Raw genomic sequence first — 15,306 nt, 5'->3', positions numbered from 1 at the left:
TTTAATTGTTTTGATCAACATAAAAAAAAATACCATCTAGGAAAATAAAAGCGTGTTGTGTGTTTTCTGATGCAATTGTATTGTTTATTTTCTGATAGGTAAAATATAATATTACCATATTAATATGAATCGTAATATTATTATAACGATTGATTTTAAAAATTATTGACCGGGTATACGTATAATATGTACAAAATTAAACAATTTCGACTAGTGTCCGGTCAGCGATAACAGTATAATAACTGTCAAACAACGGTGGACCACATAATTACACATATATTATACATACTGCCGCGTTTACAAAAAAAATTACCGATGGACCGAACTTCTATACAATTATGCACGCCACTAATTGCTGCATTTTACCTCTCCAAGCAATTGGTTTTCCGGGACTCGATATTAATAATTTTGCGACGTGAAATCTGAGTCGGCGGCGGCGCCCTGAATCATTAAAAGGTTGAAGTCTCGGCGCGGCAGTCGACTGTCAAATTAGTAGTCGGCCCGCTTGTTCGATCGGCACGCGCAAATTATTTAAACGCGCGTCGTCCTGATCCGTACTCGCATTATATATATATATATATAACATTATATGTATATTTAGTTCATGCAAATTAATAATTTGAGAGATTCGCACGTCTGTTGTCTCGGTGTAATGTAACGATATTATTTCACGGTGTCGCCGTCCGCTGAATCCGACCCCCGTCACGAGGCGCTAAACTTCTGCGCTGATTGGCACGGACGTTTTCTCCGACGCGCTCCACCAACTATATATATCATACTCGTATATGCAAATAAAACTCGTCCCGGAGCGGTTATTAATAATTATTCGTCCTATATAATATCATTATTGCTTTGATGCGCGTGGTTATTCCCGCGACACGAACAGCCGCCTGTAAAGACGTGTTTTCATAATCGCGTATTGTTATATCGCGAGCATTGCGCAGCACCATAATATACATCAGTGCGTATTGTAATCTTTAAAAAAACAATATTTTTATTTTTTTATTTTAATTCAGAAAATTGTACAATCTGTTTACATTTTAAAGCATATATTACTATAAGAATAAGCTACTAAGGTTGTCGTCGTGTGATTTGGTGTGTGCTGTGAGGATAGAAATATTTAGAGAGACGGCATTTTGGAAGGAAAATAAAAATTATGTTTTAATAATATCGATTGTACGTTTATTTTTATTTCATAATATGATAGTAATACATAAGCTTATAAAAGCCTATGTAGTGTTAATCATAATATTCGTATCATTAAGTTTACGGTCGTTTATATGCCAAACATGTAGGTATAGTATAATATTATATAACATATAGTGTTTCAATAGGTGTTCCATAATATGTTGTCATCGCCGTAGATGAAAATATGTGAATTTAGATAAAACGTTACAGTTTCTTAAAAGCTGATAGGTAGTTGTATATAACGCGATTTTATTCATATTTTGTCTATACATTCCGCTATATTACATACTTCGATAAAGACTGAAACGGTGTATTACATTTTGTAGTTATTATTATTATTATACATTTTAAATTAATAGTGACAATCCGGATTACTATAGTGCTTGGATTTTCTACGAAAAAATGTATTAAATTTGGATTATTATTGACACTTATTGTCAATAGCTTGTGAATAAAAAAAATATTGATGAAAATTACTACGCTTACTGATTTTGGTTGTTATTTTAATACATAAAATAATATAGTTATAATGCACATAAAAAATAAAAAAACAATAAACAAAATTACTTTTGAAATAGATATTTTGGTATTTTGATACAGTTCCACTTACACTTACTTATGCAAGCAAAATGAATGGTTCTGTGTGTTTGTTTTAATGCAATGTCCCTCAATAATCCAATGTGCTGTTAACTTTAAACGTAAAATTTATTTTTAAAATAAAAAGCTGTTCAGTATTAATTATTCATAATACGTGGTTTTGGTGTTATCGTCTACCTTTACTCATTGGCCATCTCAAAACACGGAAATACATGTGTGTATCATGCAGGTCACTTTAAATTTCAAAATAATGATAACACAGCGTATAACATATATAGCCTACACAATTAAAAAATATTTTATCGGCGGTAACTTTAATTAAACTCGATCGGTGCTAAAAATTTTAAAACATATAACATTATATTATTATTAGGGAATGGTGTAGATACACTTTGTTTCTCATTTGAATTAAAATTAAAATTTCACATTTTCATCCAATGATTGCGTAAGATATAAATTATGTTTAAAACTGTACAATTAATAAGTTTTAATAGTTTTATCATATAAAGACTCGACCTTTCATTATAAATTTATATAAATGGATGGTATGTTTTAAAAGCGCATAGTTGTAAACTCTGTAAAAATCTTCCCCCCAGTGAATTGTGATATAATAATGTGCTAATATGGCTTCGGAAATTTTCTACGTACGATACGATGTACCTAATTGAATTACCACAGTATACTCAATAATTTTAGCATAGCTAATATTATTTCAACTATTACAAAATGTGTATACCTATACACTATACTTATACTATACTCGTGCAATGTATTATATTATACTCACTTTAATAAACGTATGAACATAATATTATGTATAAGTTAAATGAGTTAACTGGAAACGTATTTACGACGTACGCGTCATAGTTTTATATTAACTTTATTTTCCCCCCGACATGAATCGAAGAATTGAACAAACAAATTTCAATCTTTCAACTCAATGAAATTATTGAATTCAATATCATGCGAAGAGAGTTTTGAATGACACGAACGGGATGCAAAATAAATACAAATTTAACATCCAGATTGACGTTTGCCGGTATTGAATAGCAAGACTGCGAGTGATAATATATAGTAAAAAGTTTTTCCGCGAATTCTAGCCGTGACATTACAACATAGAGATAGGTACGAGCATCCAATGAAACGGCGCCGTGGCTATTGATTGCGGATAACGTGAACGATGTGAAAAATAAATACGAATTTCCAACTTAAGATCGACGCTTGCCGATATCGGATAGCAATTGATAACACAAAAAAAAAAGTTTCGGGAAATTCAAGTCGTACCTATTATGTATAATATATCTATACTTTAGTTTTAAATGAAACCGCGCGCGAGTATTGATTGCTAAATGATAGTAATTTCTGAAGGGAACTGCCTCGACTAAACAAAACTTCTGTCCGTTAACATGTTTGTTCGGTGCATGTGTGTATGTGTGTGTTCGTGAAATAATAATAATAATAAACCGAATAGAATGTTTTTGCTGTATAGTTTATGTGCTGGTCAAGTTTCAAAGTTCTAGGTCGATTGGGTAGGGCAAAAGTCACGAATGGGAAGTTAATCGTGAAACGGGAACACATCAAGACCAGACGCCAGTGTATACGCCCAGTGAGACAAGCTATGTTGATTTATTGTCTCGATAACATCGGATAGGAGGAGTACATGTCAAATTTTTGTTAACCACTTGTGCCATCATTCACAACAAAAAATCTCCCAGTTGGATAATATTGATGCACTTTTCAAACCGTATAATAAATATAATATGGGGGTCATATATGTATAAAATAAATGACAATCACAATTCCGAATTCTCTACTACAATAAAATATAAAGTCCACAGTCTATTTATATGTATACATGTACAATATAAATATTATATAGACAGTAGTAGGTCGAATAGTAATCACGCGGAAAGTAATACATATATATATATATATATATATATTATATATTTAAAAACCAACCAACGCGTCAAAGTAATGAACAAAATTTGAATAATTTTTTTACATTTTTTTTTTCTTTTCGATTTTGCGTGGATATAATATTTTATTGTGCACAAATCGTTGAAATTACGTTACGATTATTGTCACATTGCACTCGAGAGTATAAACCGATTTACAATTTAAGAGGATTTTCTATTTTATCCAACTCTCTCACCTCTACAATATAATACAAACCATCCACTATATTATATTATTTTATTTTATGTCTCGTTATAATAGATTTGCCTTTTTCATGAGACCAGCTTAGCTCGACACTTACATATAATATTATTTATTATTATTACGTGTTCCATACGGCCGGCTGTGATACGATAATATTATATATATATATGTATAGTTTTGGTCATATATGAGATTCGATTTCGGTAGAAAAGCATTTACCTACTGCGTGTATTTAATAATAAATCTTGCGAACCGTGTGGCCTTTATGTATTGCATTTCTCGGATTTCCTACATCGTGAAAATACTTACACAGTAGGTTCACAGCTTAAATCGCTCGTCCTTCGACGACCCACCAAAAACCCCATATCCGATCGCGTCCGGTCAAATCCTCACGACTAGCGGTCGCGACAAAGTAAATCATTACATAGGTACTAATTTTTTCAGCCAATGTATGTGCTATTAAAATATATTTAATATATTTATATACACATATAAAATATTTTATTTTCACATTAGTTTTAATCATTATAAGACAGTATTTTAGTAATATATAATATATATTTTTTAAATGAGTAAATTTACCATGGACATGACTGTTTAGCGATAAAAGAATTATTCTCTAGAAAACACTGCCGCGTTAATAAGTATATAGAACTGTAGATAATTATAATAATAGGCGGGCGAAAACAAAAGAGACGAGATTTGAAACGAACGAATCGACAAGGATTTACTTTTGTACCGCGAGAGACGTCTGCAGAGGCGTTAGGGATTATGTTGATTTTTTTGGGGGGGTGATGAACGGATGGGAATGGAGCCGAGAAATGGTAGCGCGTGCGTAATGAATGGAAGAATTATGTAAAAATAACGCGTCGGACCAAAAACGGCTGCGGGAAAGAAAGACGCGCAATGGCGATCCCTTCTTCATCCACCCACCGTCACGGGTACCAGTTGGAGAACCCACTGCAATGTGTATAGTCTGTTTTTCTTCTTTTAATGATTAACAAACGAATGGATGATGATGTCCGTAATTAGTTTTCCCATTAAGAACTATTTGGACGGTGAAAAAAAAATATAAAACACCGAGTCGCTCGGTGGCCTACCGTCCGCACAATCCAGCATGCCTCCGAAACGGGCAATTAATCATTAATTAAACGTACGTAAAAAAAAAAAAAAATAATAATAATAATTTACAAATAAATAATAATAAAAATAACGTTTGCCAAATCGATCGTGTAAAAATTTGGTTATCTTCGATTAGTATAATATATACTTGAGATAATAATTTATGTCAGAACAAAACGATTTTATTTATTACAAGTTACAAATCTACTGCAAGCACGTTGATTACAAAGTCCAATTATTATTATTTTGTCATTGTCCTACGTGCTTCTAACTGTTTAAATGATAAACCATTAACAGTACCTGCGCAGAGACATGGTTATTTGGACTCCTCGTATATACGTTACAAACTACTTTACCATTTTTGTAATATTCGTTTTAGATTTATTCTCTGTTCCCATGATATATAAAGGTATATATTATTTAAAACCGTACTTGGTAGAGAGTTATGGTTAAAACCCATAATTTATTTTTATTCATAATAATATATAATTATTTGTCCATTGAAATTAATACAGTTTAACAGTAATAAAAACATGTTAGTCGTGATGTAATAAAATAATAATCGTGTTTTGTTTTGTTTGTTTTTTTTTTTATGCAGTACAACATTAAGAAGAAAGAAGAATTACCCGAACCGGTACAAGAAGAGCCCGCCAATCCGTTGATGCGCAAAAAGAAAACGCCCGAAGAGTTGGCCAAAGAAGCAGAAATGGAAGAAGAGGACGAATTTACGAGTAAGATAAATGCAATATCTATATATTTCTATTCACTGTTGGACGCAAATAATAAACGCACATTAAATAAATAAATAAATATACGTGGGTGGGTGTATGCATTATAATATTGTGTACTCGAATCGAAAACTCCGAAGCACAGTAAAACGTCCTCCGGTTATTATATTAGTAACCCGAGTCCCACCACCGAGTTTGCTCATCCGTGAATGTACCGAAATACATTTATCACATACGACAACCGTTAAGTAAAACTAACGATTGTAATATATTGTATATGTATTCAAGATGCAATCGATGAAAGAAAAAAAAATATATTACACCAAATGTAGGAGCTATGTCGCAGTACCCATTTTGGAACAGTTGGTATTGTTTATTCTCCAAATAAAGAGGCACGATTTTTTGTTTTCTAAAAATACGATGTTTTAAAAACAAGATATCGAAAAAATGACAACAACGAATGTTATTGTTATTGTGAAATCGTTAGAATCAATTTTAAACCGTTATTTTATTTTTTATTTTTTTTTTTTTTTAACGTATAGGTACAGATTACTATTATAGGAAATATAAGGTGAAATAAAAAAAATTCCAGTGTCGTAAATTCGAAAAGCCCGCAATTCTTTTCTTCAATATAGAAAATGTTTTTTTTTTTAGACAGAAAATAATAGTTGACAACTTTTCTTCTCCCTCCTTCCACCACACATATGCACTTTAAACGTGATTTATTTGGCTGAAGTTTATTGCCACTTTTGTTTTATTCATCGTAGTCCGGTGTTAGCTTTACAATATAAATAAACACACTCACACACACACACACATATATATATATTTATTATACAGTTAGGTGTGCGTAATGTTTAAAAGAACACTGGTTATCGTTCAGTCGTCCGAGAAAAAAATCGCTTTCCCGTCCACGTTTAGACCTTACCGGATAAATAGTAGTATATTACAGTCTACTCATCAGTATTAAACAGACATTTAGAACACTTTCGTCAAATAGCATTGATCACTTTTGTGCTGTTAGTCACCACCATTTTCGGAGTATATATAAATAAAACATTATTGGGATGCTTATACAACTCGGAGACGACGATTCCTCGTATTTCAAGATGATTTGATGTATTATTATTGCTATTATATTATGTACACATTGTCCGAGTTCTAGAAATTTTAAGTTCATATAAAAGCTTTTTGTTAAACGGTTTCTCTCGTCGAGCAGAATTAAAATTTAGAAATGCTGTTTTCGTATAATATTTTACCGCTCACTTAATTTGATCATTTGGGTTATACGATTCGCCCGAAATCGCATTACTTATAATAAAATATATGTGGTACCTAGGATGATCTGCTATACCACTTACCAGGTATTACGTCGTTTCATTTTATCTCTTACGCACGAAATTCGACCGCTTTTATACCACGCGTACGATATTCCTAGTACACTTTTCCTACACCGACGGCCACAATATACAAAAACCACTTCTAAGTTCACATTTAGTTGTATACTTGTATTTTATAACAATAAACTAACTTCGGTTTGTCTTAACGTCATATTCTTTATGCCATAGTAATATAAGGCCTACGCTGTTTCTGGACACTAACCTTCTACCACAAAACTACTTTCGTTCATCTATCATAATAAAATTGTATAATGCCTGTGAAATATAATGTGAGCATATCAATAATAAAATTCAACAGAAACAGAAATCCGCAACTTGGGATGTTATGACTACAGCGTTGACCTGAAGACAATTATTAGGGCAGTTTTTAATTTTCTTTTGTTATTTATTTTCGTTTGTTGACGTTTTAGGACAATTTTAATATAATAGAAACATATTATTCTTTAATATTTTTAATATCATAAATCCATTTTTATAGAGAGCCGTTAGATATTTTTGGGCAATTATAAAATCCACAGTGTGTTTTTTATATTGTAAACATTAACAAATTTGAAATTGCTATTCGAAAAATAACACGAAACATGCATATATAGGTCGTATCGTTTATTCCGGGATCTAAACCAAAAAGGATATTTTAAATTGATACGTATTAGTTGAATAAACATATTGAACTCGGCGAATTTCTGTTTATACACCGAACGGAATAAATGAACATTGAGGCATTGAGGCGTTCAAAAACCGGATCGACTGATTAATATTTCCAATTAGATTTTGGAACGTGAATTAAATGCCCGAAACGAGCGTTGGGTTGTTTTTTCACCCTTTCTCTCTTACTCCCACAAAATCAATCTCGTTTCACCCAGCTCAGAAATAATAAATTTATATATGAACCACTCCATAGCAAAGAGTGTTAATTGCCTCGTCTAAACGCAAGTTGATTAATTTTTTCCTCGGTTGGCTCGTCTTCATTTACATTAGATTTATCAGACATAGTTCATATAAAATGTACACAGTATAATATCGCTGTAACGTGCATGAAGTGCACCGAATAAACCGAATAAATTTGTTCTACGACGGACAGATAGTGTCAGAGTGGACTCGAATCGTACAATAAATCTGTAACCTTGATTTTCAAAAAACCATCGTTGCGTTTGCGCGTAAACGAACATAACGACCCAGTAAAATTGAAATTCGCGTACGAGCGCACATTGCTATATTGTATTGTTGCAATAACTAAAATATAAAATAAATAATAGTAATAGTAATAGTACAACAATAGCCTAGCGACATTGCCTTTGTGTACGTCTACATTAGTAGGTCAGTTGTTTCGTCGAAAATGGCCGTGAAACTTGACAAATATGTTTAATAACCACGTCGCAATATTCAGCGACAGTGTATAATTGTGTTTTTATTCGCACATTAAAATATAATATTTTACTGTGATAATGTCGGCTCGAATTTAATGAAAAAATAAAAATCGATTCAACCAATGCCGACATGGGGCGAAGACGATATAGACGATATATTTATTCCGGGCCAGTGCACATAACGACACTTAGAATTTCCAAAATGAAGTTACTGTAAAAAAAAAAATTCGACTGTTTTCGATTAAATCACACTTTGGCGACCTCGGTGGGGACTCTGCATTAAAATTATATTTATATTTTCCCCGAAATTCGAGGAACAACAAGAGTGCATTATTATACGCCATGTGCAAACGAAAAATAATTCCCATTCGCTCCAACTCGTGATGTGTTATATAATATTATTATTATAAGTAAACGAATAATCATAATAATAATAATACGATTTCCGAGGAGTAGAATATAGTAATGACGCTTGAATGAAAACACTGCAGAGAAGAGTTTAAAACCGATAAGAGAGATAAGAAACTTTCAGAATGGAAGCTTACGAGCGCATATTATTTTCTGGTGTGATAACATGTACCGAAAACTTTTGGCCATCATACAAACCAACCAGAGGATTAATTCGTAACTCGTAATAATAATAATTATTAATATTATAAACCCAAATTTATTATAATACCACTCATCTAAAGATGAATGTATTGTTTTTTTTTCACACTATTATTATATTAACTAACTATACCACCGTTGGATTTATTTTTCTTATTGTTCACAGAGTTGAAGAATACCATCGAGACACAAGTGAATGAACTCAAATCTCAAATCGAGAGCAAGTGCAGTCTTCAATAAGATGTGTTCAAAAATGATGCGGAACAAATAATAACCTAATAAATATAAAAAAAAAATTTAAAAATTATAAGAAACCTAAAACAGCGTAAATTTTCAAAAAAAAAAAAAAAAAAGAAAAAATATTGTGATTCAAACCCATTTAAATAATATATTAATATTATATAGAACATTATTATAATATGATAAAAAAATATATGTGTGTACGTGATGCGTACATACGTATTTATAAATATATATATATATATATATATTATAAATATTAGGATTTAAAATATTATTATTGTTGTTGTTGTTATTGTATAACATTTATAAACGTCGAGTTAGATTTTCAGCAGTTTTTAAAATGAAATCGAAGTAAAATATATATTGTTAATTATTGTGAAATTAAAAATTTATAGAGCAAGTGAAGTATTAGCACATGTCTTTTGAATCTTTACTATATAATAATAATAATACAAAAATAAAATATATTAATACGTAACAATATATTATCGTGTACATACGTCCGGTGTACGCGTTTACGCGCATACGCCACACGTCATGACGTACTTAATATATATTTTACATACGTTCTAACGTCTTTTTATTTCAAGTTATTGGCTTTCACTCGTTCAATATAATAATATAATATTATATAGATATGTATAATAGTAGTTTGAGGTATAGGGAGTACACATATACATGTAATCGTGGTTTTTCGTCATTTCATTCATCATAAGAAATCAAAAATAATAATAATTCGATAAAATAATTATTTAATATTCTGTTAGTATGGTTTTTTTTTTTTACCTTGGGGATCAAATGTTTTCATCGTTTTCTTTAAAGTATTTATTATATTTCTTTTTGAGGGATGACAATAATAATAAAACAAACAAATAACATAAAAATAAACACAAAATGTATACCTCGTTATTAGCCGTTCTCCGAAACACGGTATCCCATCATTCTGAACAATTATTTAACGTTTACATAACAATATTATAATTATATTTTATTTCGGTAAACAATTATTTTTGTATTACTTTAGTTTAGTCTGGTTTTTGTTAAAGGGCCAACGTTTTTGTCAATTATGTTTAATGCGTTCCGTTTCTCATCGTTTCGTTTCGTCCTCCCAGCAGCACAATACATTGTCATCGTTACATACATTATTGTACCATTAAATTATTATTATTACTATTATTACAACTATACATGTCATAATATTATTACAACGTTATAATATACTTTTATACCCTATTTACTTATATTATTATACTCTCTTACTTATTATTATTATTATTATTATTTTTGTTGTACGTCACAGTTTTAAATCTCTTGTATTATTTGTATATTTATTTTTTTAGATTTAACTTTTTAGGTTACACTACGCGTTATGAATTTCAACCGGACCCAAGCTTTTACGTTTCGCTTGTTCTACGGGTTCTTTGTTTATTGTGGACGTTTTAAAAAAAAAAAAAAAAAATTAAAACACCGTTTCGAACTTCAAACATATGCCGTCTTAGACTATTCTACTAAAGTATATACTGTTACTCACTGTCTCTCATTCTTTCTCTCTCTGTCTCTCATTCTGTTGCAAAAATTTAAATTTGGAAAAAATATATTATAATATATATATTTGTTTAAAAAAAAAATCAGGCTGTGAATATTCTCAAACGAATAAGCTATTTGCCATCTAACTTTGTTTTTATTGTTTTGCAGCATTCAAATGACGAATGTGTAAAAAGTAATTTCATAGACTGCTCAAAATTATCTAAATTAATATTAGAAAAAAATATTGATTAAATTATTTGTACTGATTGTATATTGAATTATATAGGTGTAATATTGATAAAAATTAAACATTTATATAAAATTTTAACGACAAACCTAAAATAAATTTTGTTTGTACCAGTCGAACGACTCCGGTCTGCACGATCCACAATAATATTAAATAACAAACATGCGAAATTATATAATTTAATTTTAGTGTATAATATACCATAGTCGTACAATATGTAAATAGCGGTTTTGTGTTAAAATATTAGTTGTTATTTTTATTATTATTATTATTATTATTGTTTTTATTTAGAGTCGTATTATATAAATATATATATATATTATATAATTTTAAATATTTATTGGGATTTTATATGTAGAAACATGTTATTTAATAATAATAATAAAAAAAAACTTATTTATAAATAATAGAAAATGTAACAAATTTTAGAAAGCAAAAAAAAACTACTATTACTAATTAAATATAAAATTTATTCTATAGATGTTTAATATAATATTCGTATGTACGAATCAATGATTTCCGTCTGTGTTAATGGATTCGAATTCATAGTTAGTAATTTTATTTATTTGTTGTTTATTTTTTAGAACTTCGATGGATGTGAACCAGTAAAATACGATTGTTCAAAAACCCATTGTTGAGTTTTACGTTTCATCCTCCCTTCCACACGATCCTTGACCGATTCTAGTTTAAATGTATACACAAAAGTAAAAAACAAAACACGACCATCTCTGGTACACCGTTGTGACTCGTTCAATATCGGTCTTGATAATTAAAAAAATCCCGACGGAACAAATACGGAAAAGTCACAACGTTTAACAACAATAATACGCACAGAATACAAATAGATAGTGGCCCCGGAGACTGACGTTGCATGGTGCCGTCGAATGCGCTGAAATAGCGAGGGCGTAAACAAAAGAGGAGAGAGAGAATAAAAAATAATATATTATTATTATTATAAATGATATAACGTTTTCATTTGGGACGGATGATGAAAATAATTCCGACTCGACGGCGACGATTTATGGGTCGTTAAGTCGAGGCGCAGAAGAAGAGATACCATTATAACGTTATACTATACGTACACAATAATATTATAATAATGTACGGACCAATTTATTTCAGTTAAAAAATAATTTTAAATTAGCTCCGATCATCAGTAGAAGTAATATGATAAGGAAAACACCCGGCCACCCCTTGCATGCACTTCCTGCCTCTAAAACGGATACTCCCGTACGCCTCTGTTCCCGCCGCGTTCGACGATCGTCGTCTTCAAGTCTGATTCGGAAATACTTTCAATTTATCTCGACCGCGCCCGGCGCCAGCGTTCGCGATTTTCTGGCAACACCTCCGTCTCTAGGTGGTCATTATATTTTATTAACGTGCCACACTCTCGTTTGGCTCAATTACGGCCTAGCGATACGACCGGTAGAAGGAAATTTACGATTTACGTCACCTGTCCTTAACGCGCATGCTGAAAAATCTAATATTTCTAGTATGCAGATCGCAACGCACCCTCTCGGCGATCGTGCATACGAACGCTGCATTTTGAATCAGGATGCGTGTTTATCACCATTCATGAACCAGGCTTCAGTCGATTAATATTTGTTAAACTTAAATTTGCCAAATAAACACTGACGACTGATCAACAAACGCTCTTAGGTTTTCTAGCCATAGTCTGGCTTGTCAACCATACGCGAAATCGAAATTTATCTTCAATAACCTATACATATAATAGTAGTTTCGATTGGATTTTACAACCATAGTTTGATACATTTTTAAAGCACGAAAACGAACAATATTTATAAACAATGATTTTTTTATAAATAAAGATACAAGGTCGTTCGACGAATGGATTACCAACTTGACACTTGCGTGACATAGGGTAACATTTTTTTTTTTTTTACATCACTACACTATTACAATACTCTTTATTGACTAATTATTCATATAATTAATATTATTATCTTGCACAATTTAAATATCTATTTTATGTGACGTCCAAATTAAGCGATTAACGAATCCCAGCTGCTCCACTCATTTCACTGGATATAATAATCCACAAAAAAAAATGATTAGCAAAGTGATCAACTCTGCTGTTAACAATAATTGTGTGTGCATCTTCACAATAATATTATTTGTTTAAGAGTGTCGGTATTTTCTGAGTTCATGGTTTCTCCGTGGTCATGTATTATCTTTGGGGTAAGATTATATTTATTCAGTTTTATATACATATTTATACATTGGTCTCACTGAGGTGAATGGTATTATATTGAAAATAACAAACCAATATGATTTTAATCTATTAAAAAAGTGTCACATCTTACAGGTACAAATTAGAACTCAAGGAATGTACTCATCACCTAAAATGCAGTGATAGAATTAAAGTTTGAAAACAGTCAAAACATTTTATTACATATTTCTAATAAAAATCGAACAATACTTTTACTTTTTATTGGTACAGAACCTTTCATGTGCGTTATGACGCAATTTCATGATAAAAATCGATATAACCGAAACTTTATACGAGGGTGTTTTGGATATTTATTTTTCTACACTGGTATAATTATAACACGATACGTGAGTACAATTTTACTTGGGAAACCACGGTCTTCTTCTGTTTCTTCAACGTAAAACCTTAACGGTAAGTTGATATTAAAAGGCGTAGAGACGGTAACTAGTGTATATATATATATAATAATTATTACTAAGGATAAAAATTTCAGAATGTCCAAATCACTCAGCGCCTCAGATAATATGAAAACCCAGTGTTCCTAGTGTGTTTTTTCACAAATGTTCATGCTTAATTAATTATATAATATTATAACCTATTTTTATATAAGTATATTACTTCCAGAACGATATTTTTCAAGTTTAATCTTACTATCTTTTTTACAATCATCACTTATATCAAAACGTTTAAACTCCCAACGACCGGATAATTTTTTACTAGAATATTATTCAAATATATTTTAGTAATGCATTACACAATTATGGTAACACGGCGACTTAGTTAGGCAATTTAGCTACATAATTACTCCCGCCGATTTTCGATAAAAATAATATTATCGTGATAATAATATTATATATAATATTATTAGTGGTATGACGAAAACTGTTTTTTATGGTCTTCGGGTCTCAAAAAAAATCGGTGAAAGGTTTAGGGTGGTCAGGTTCACCATGCGTAACACAGTATATAAGTGAGTTTGAGATAGTACAAATAAAAATGTATCGTAATACATTTAATACGCTTAACTTACCGTATAATCTATAAAAGTGTAGGTTTTAGTATACTGCTATAGTTACTACATGACATAACTAACAAAAAGTGAGTTATATTATGCTCATAAATTCTACCCTACATAGATAATTGTCTGTATTTAGTATATGCTATTACTACGTGCTAAGTAATATTTACTGTAATTAAATTTATATTATATACACCAACTTCATAGGATAATATCCTATATTTTAAAGCTATACGCTACACGTATTTACATGAATCGATTTTCGTAAATATTTAATTTTTTTTATCTTTTAAAATAAAATATCAGTAAATTAAACAAAATAAAAAAATTAAATGACAGAAATTATTATAGTAGTTATTGATATAATATTCTCACTTAATAATATACTATTTCAGTTCATACAAATGACAACATATGGTAATGATTAACGCACAACTAAGTATAACGAGGTTGTAAAGTTTTCGTTTCTATAATTAATAATCAGTTAATCGAAGATAAATCAAATGTAAAAACCATTTACGAACAATGAAATGTTATACGAAAATGTCTAGTGTTTGTTCTTAGAAATTTAGACTCGATGGACGGTACTAAAAAAGTTATTTGACTTTTATTATTTCGTATATAGTTCATTGAATTTAAAATATAATAATACATAATATATTATAATCTAAAAACTTACACAACCTATAGGTGCGTAATAATATTATTAACTCAATGGCCTACATCGCCAAGGGTTTTAATAATAATAGTAATAAAAAAAAATTATTATAAAATAATCGAATTTATGCATATTTTAATCATTACAATTGTTTTAAAGTTATTATTTAATTTTATATCGACAAAAATACATTTTTTTTTTTAGTATTGTAA

General features: G+C 30.3%; 1 protein-coding gene across 4 annotated transcripts in view; it reads left to right on the top strand.

Annotated features, from left to right (window-relative positions):
- The window catches only part of LOC113551840 (complexin), a 192,618-nt gene extending 183,161 nt beyond the window's left edge, over window positions 1-9,457 (top strand). For all 4 annotated transcript variants that reach the window (XM_026954368.1, XM_026954367.1, XM_026954369.1 and 1 more), the window contains 2 exons: window positions 5,669-5,801; window positions 9,341-9,457. In XM_026954368.1, the coding sequence (XP_026810169.1) occupies window positions 5,669-5,801; window positions 9,341-9,414 (207 nt within the window). In that variant the 3' untranslated portion in view covers window positions 9,415-9,457. The remainder of the gene's footprint in view (window positions 1-5,668; window positions 5,802-9,340) is intronic.
- The last annotated feature ends 5,849 nt before the right edge of the window (window positions 9,458-15,306 follow it).

Source organism: Rhopalosiphum maidis, chromosome 2 (genome assembly GCF_003676215.2).
Source record: "Rhopalosiphum maidis isolate BTI-1 chromosome 2, ASM367621v3, whole genome shotgun sequence".
In the NCBI taxonomy this organism is placed as follows: Eukaryota; Metazoa; Arthropoda; class Insecta; order Hemiptera; family Aphididae; genus Rhopalosiphum; species Rhopalosiphum maidis.
The sequence above is the reverse complement of the archived record's forward strand: the minus strand, read 5'-3'. Positions and strand labels throughout refer to the sequence as shown.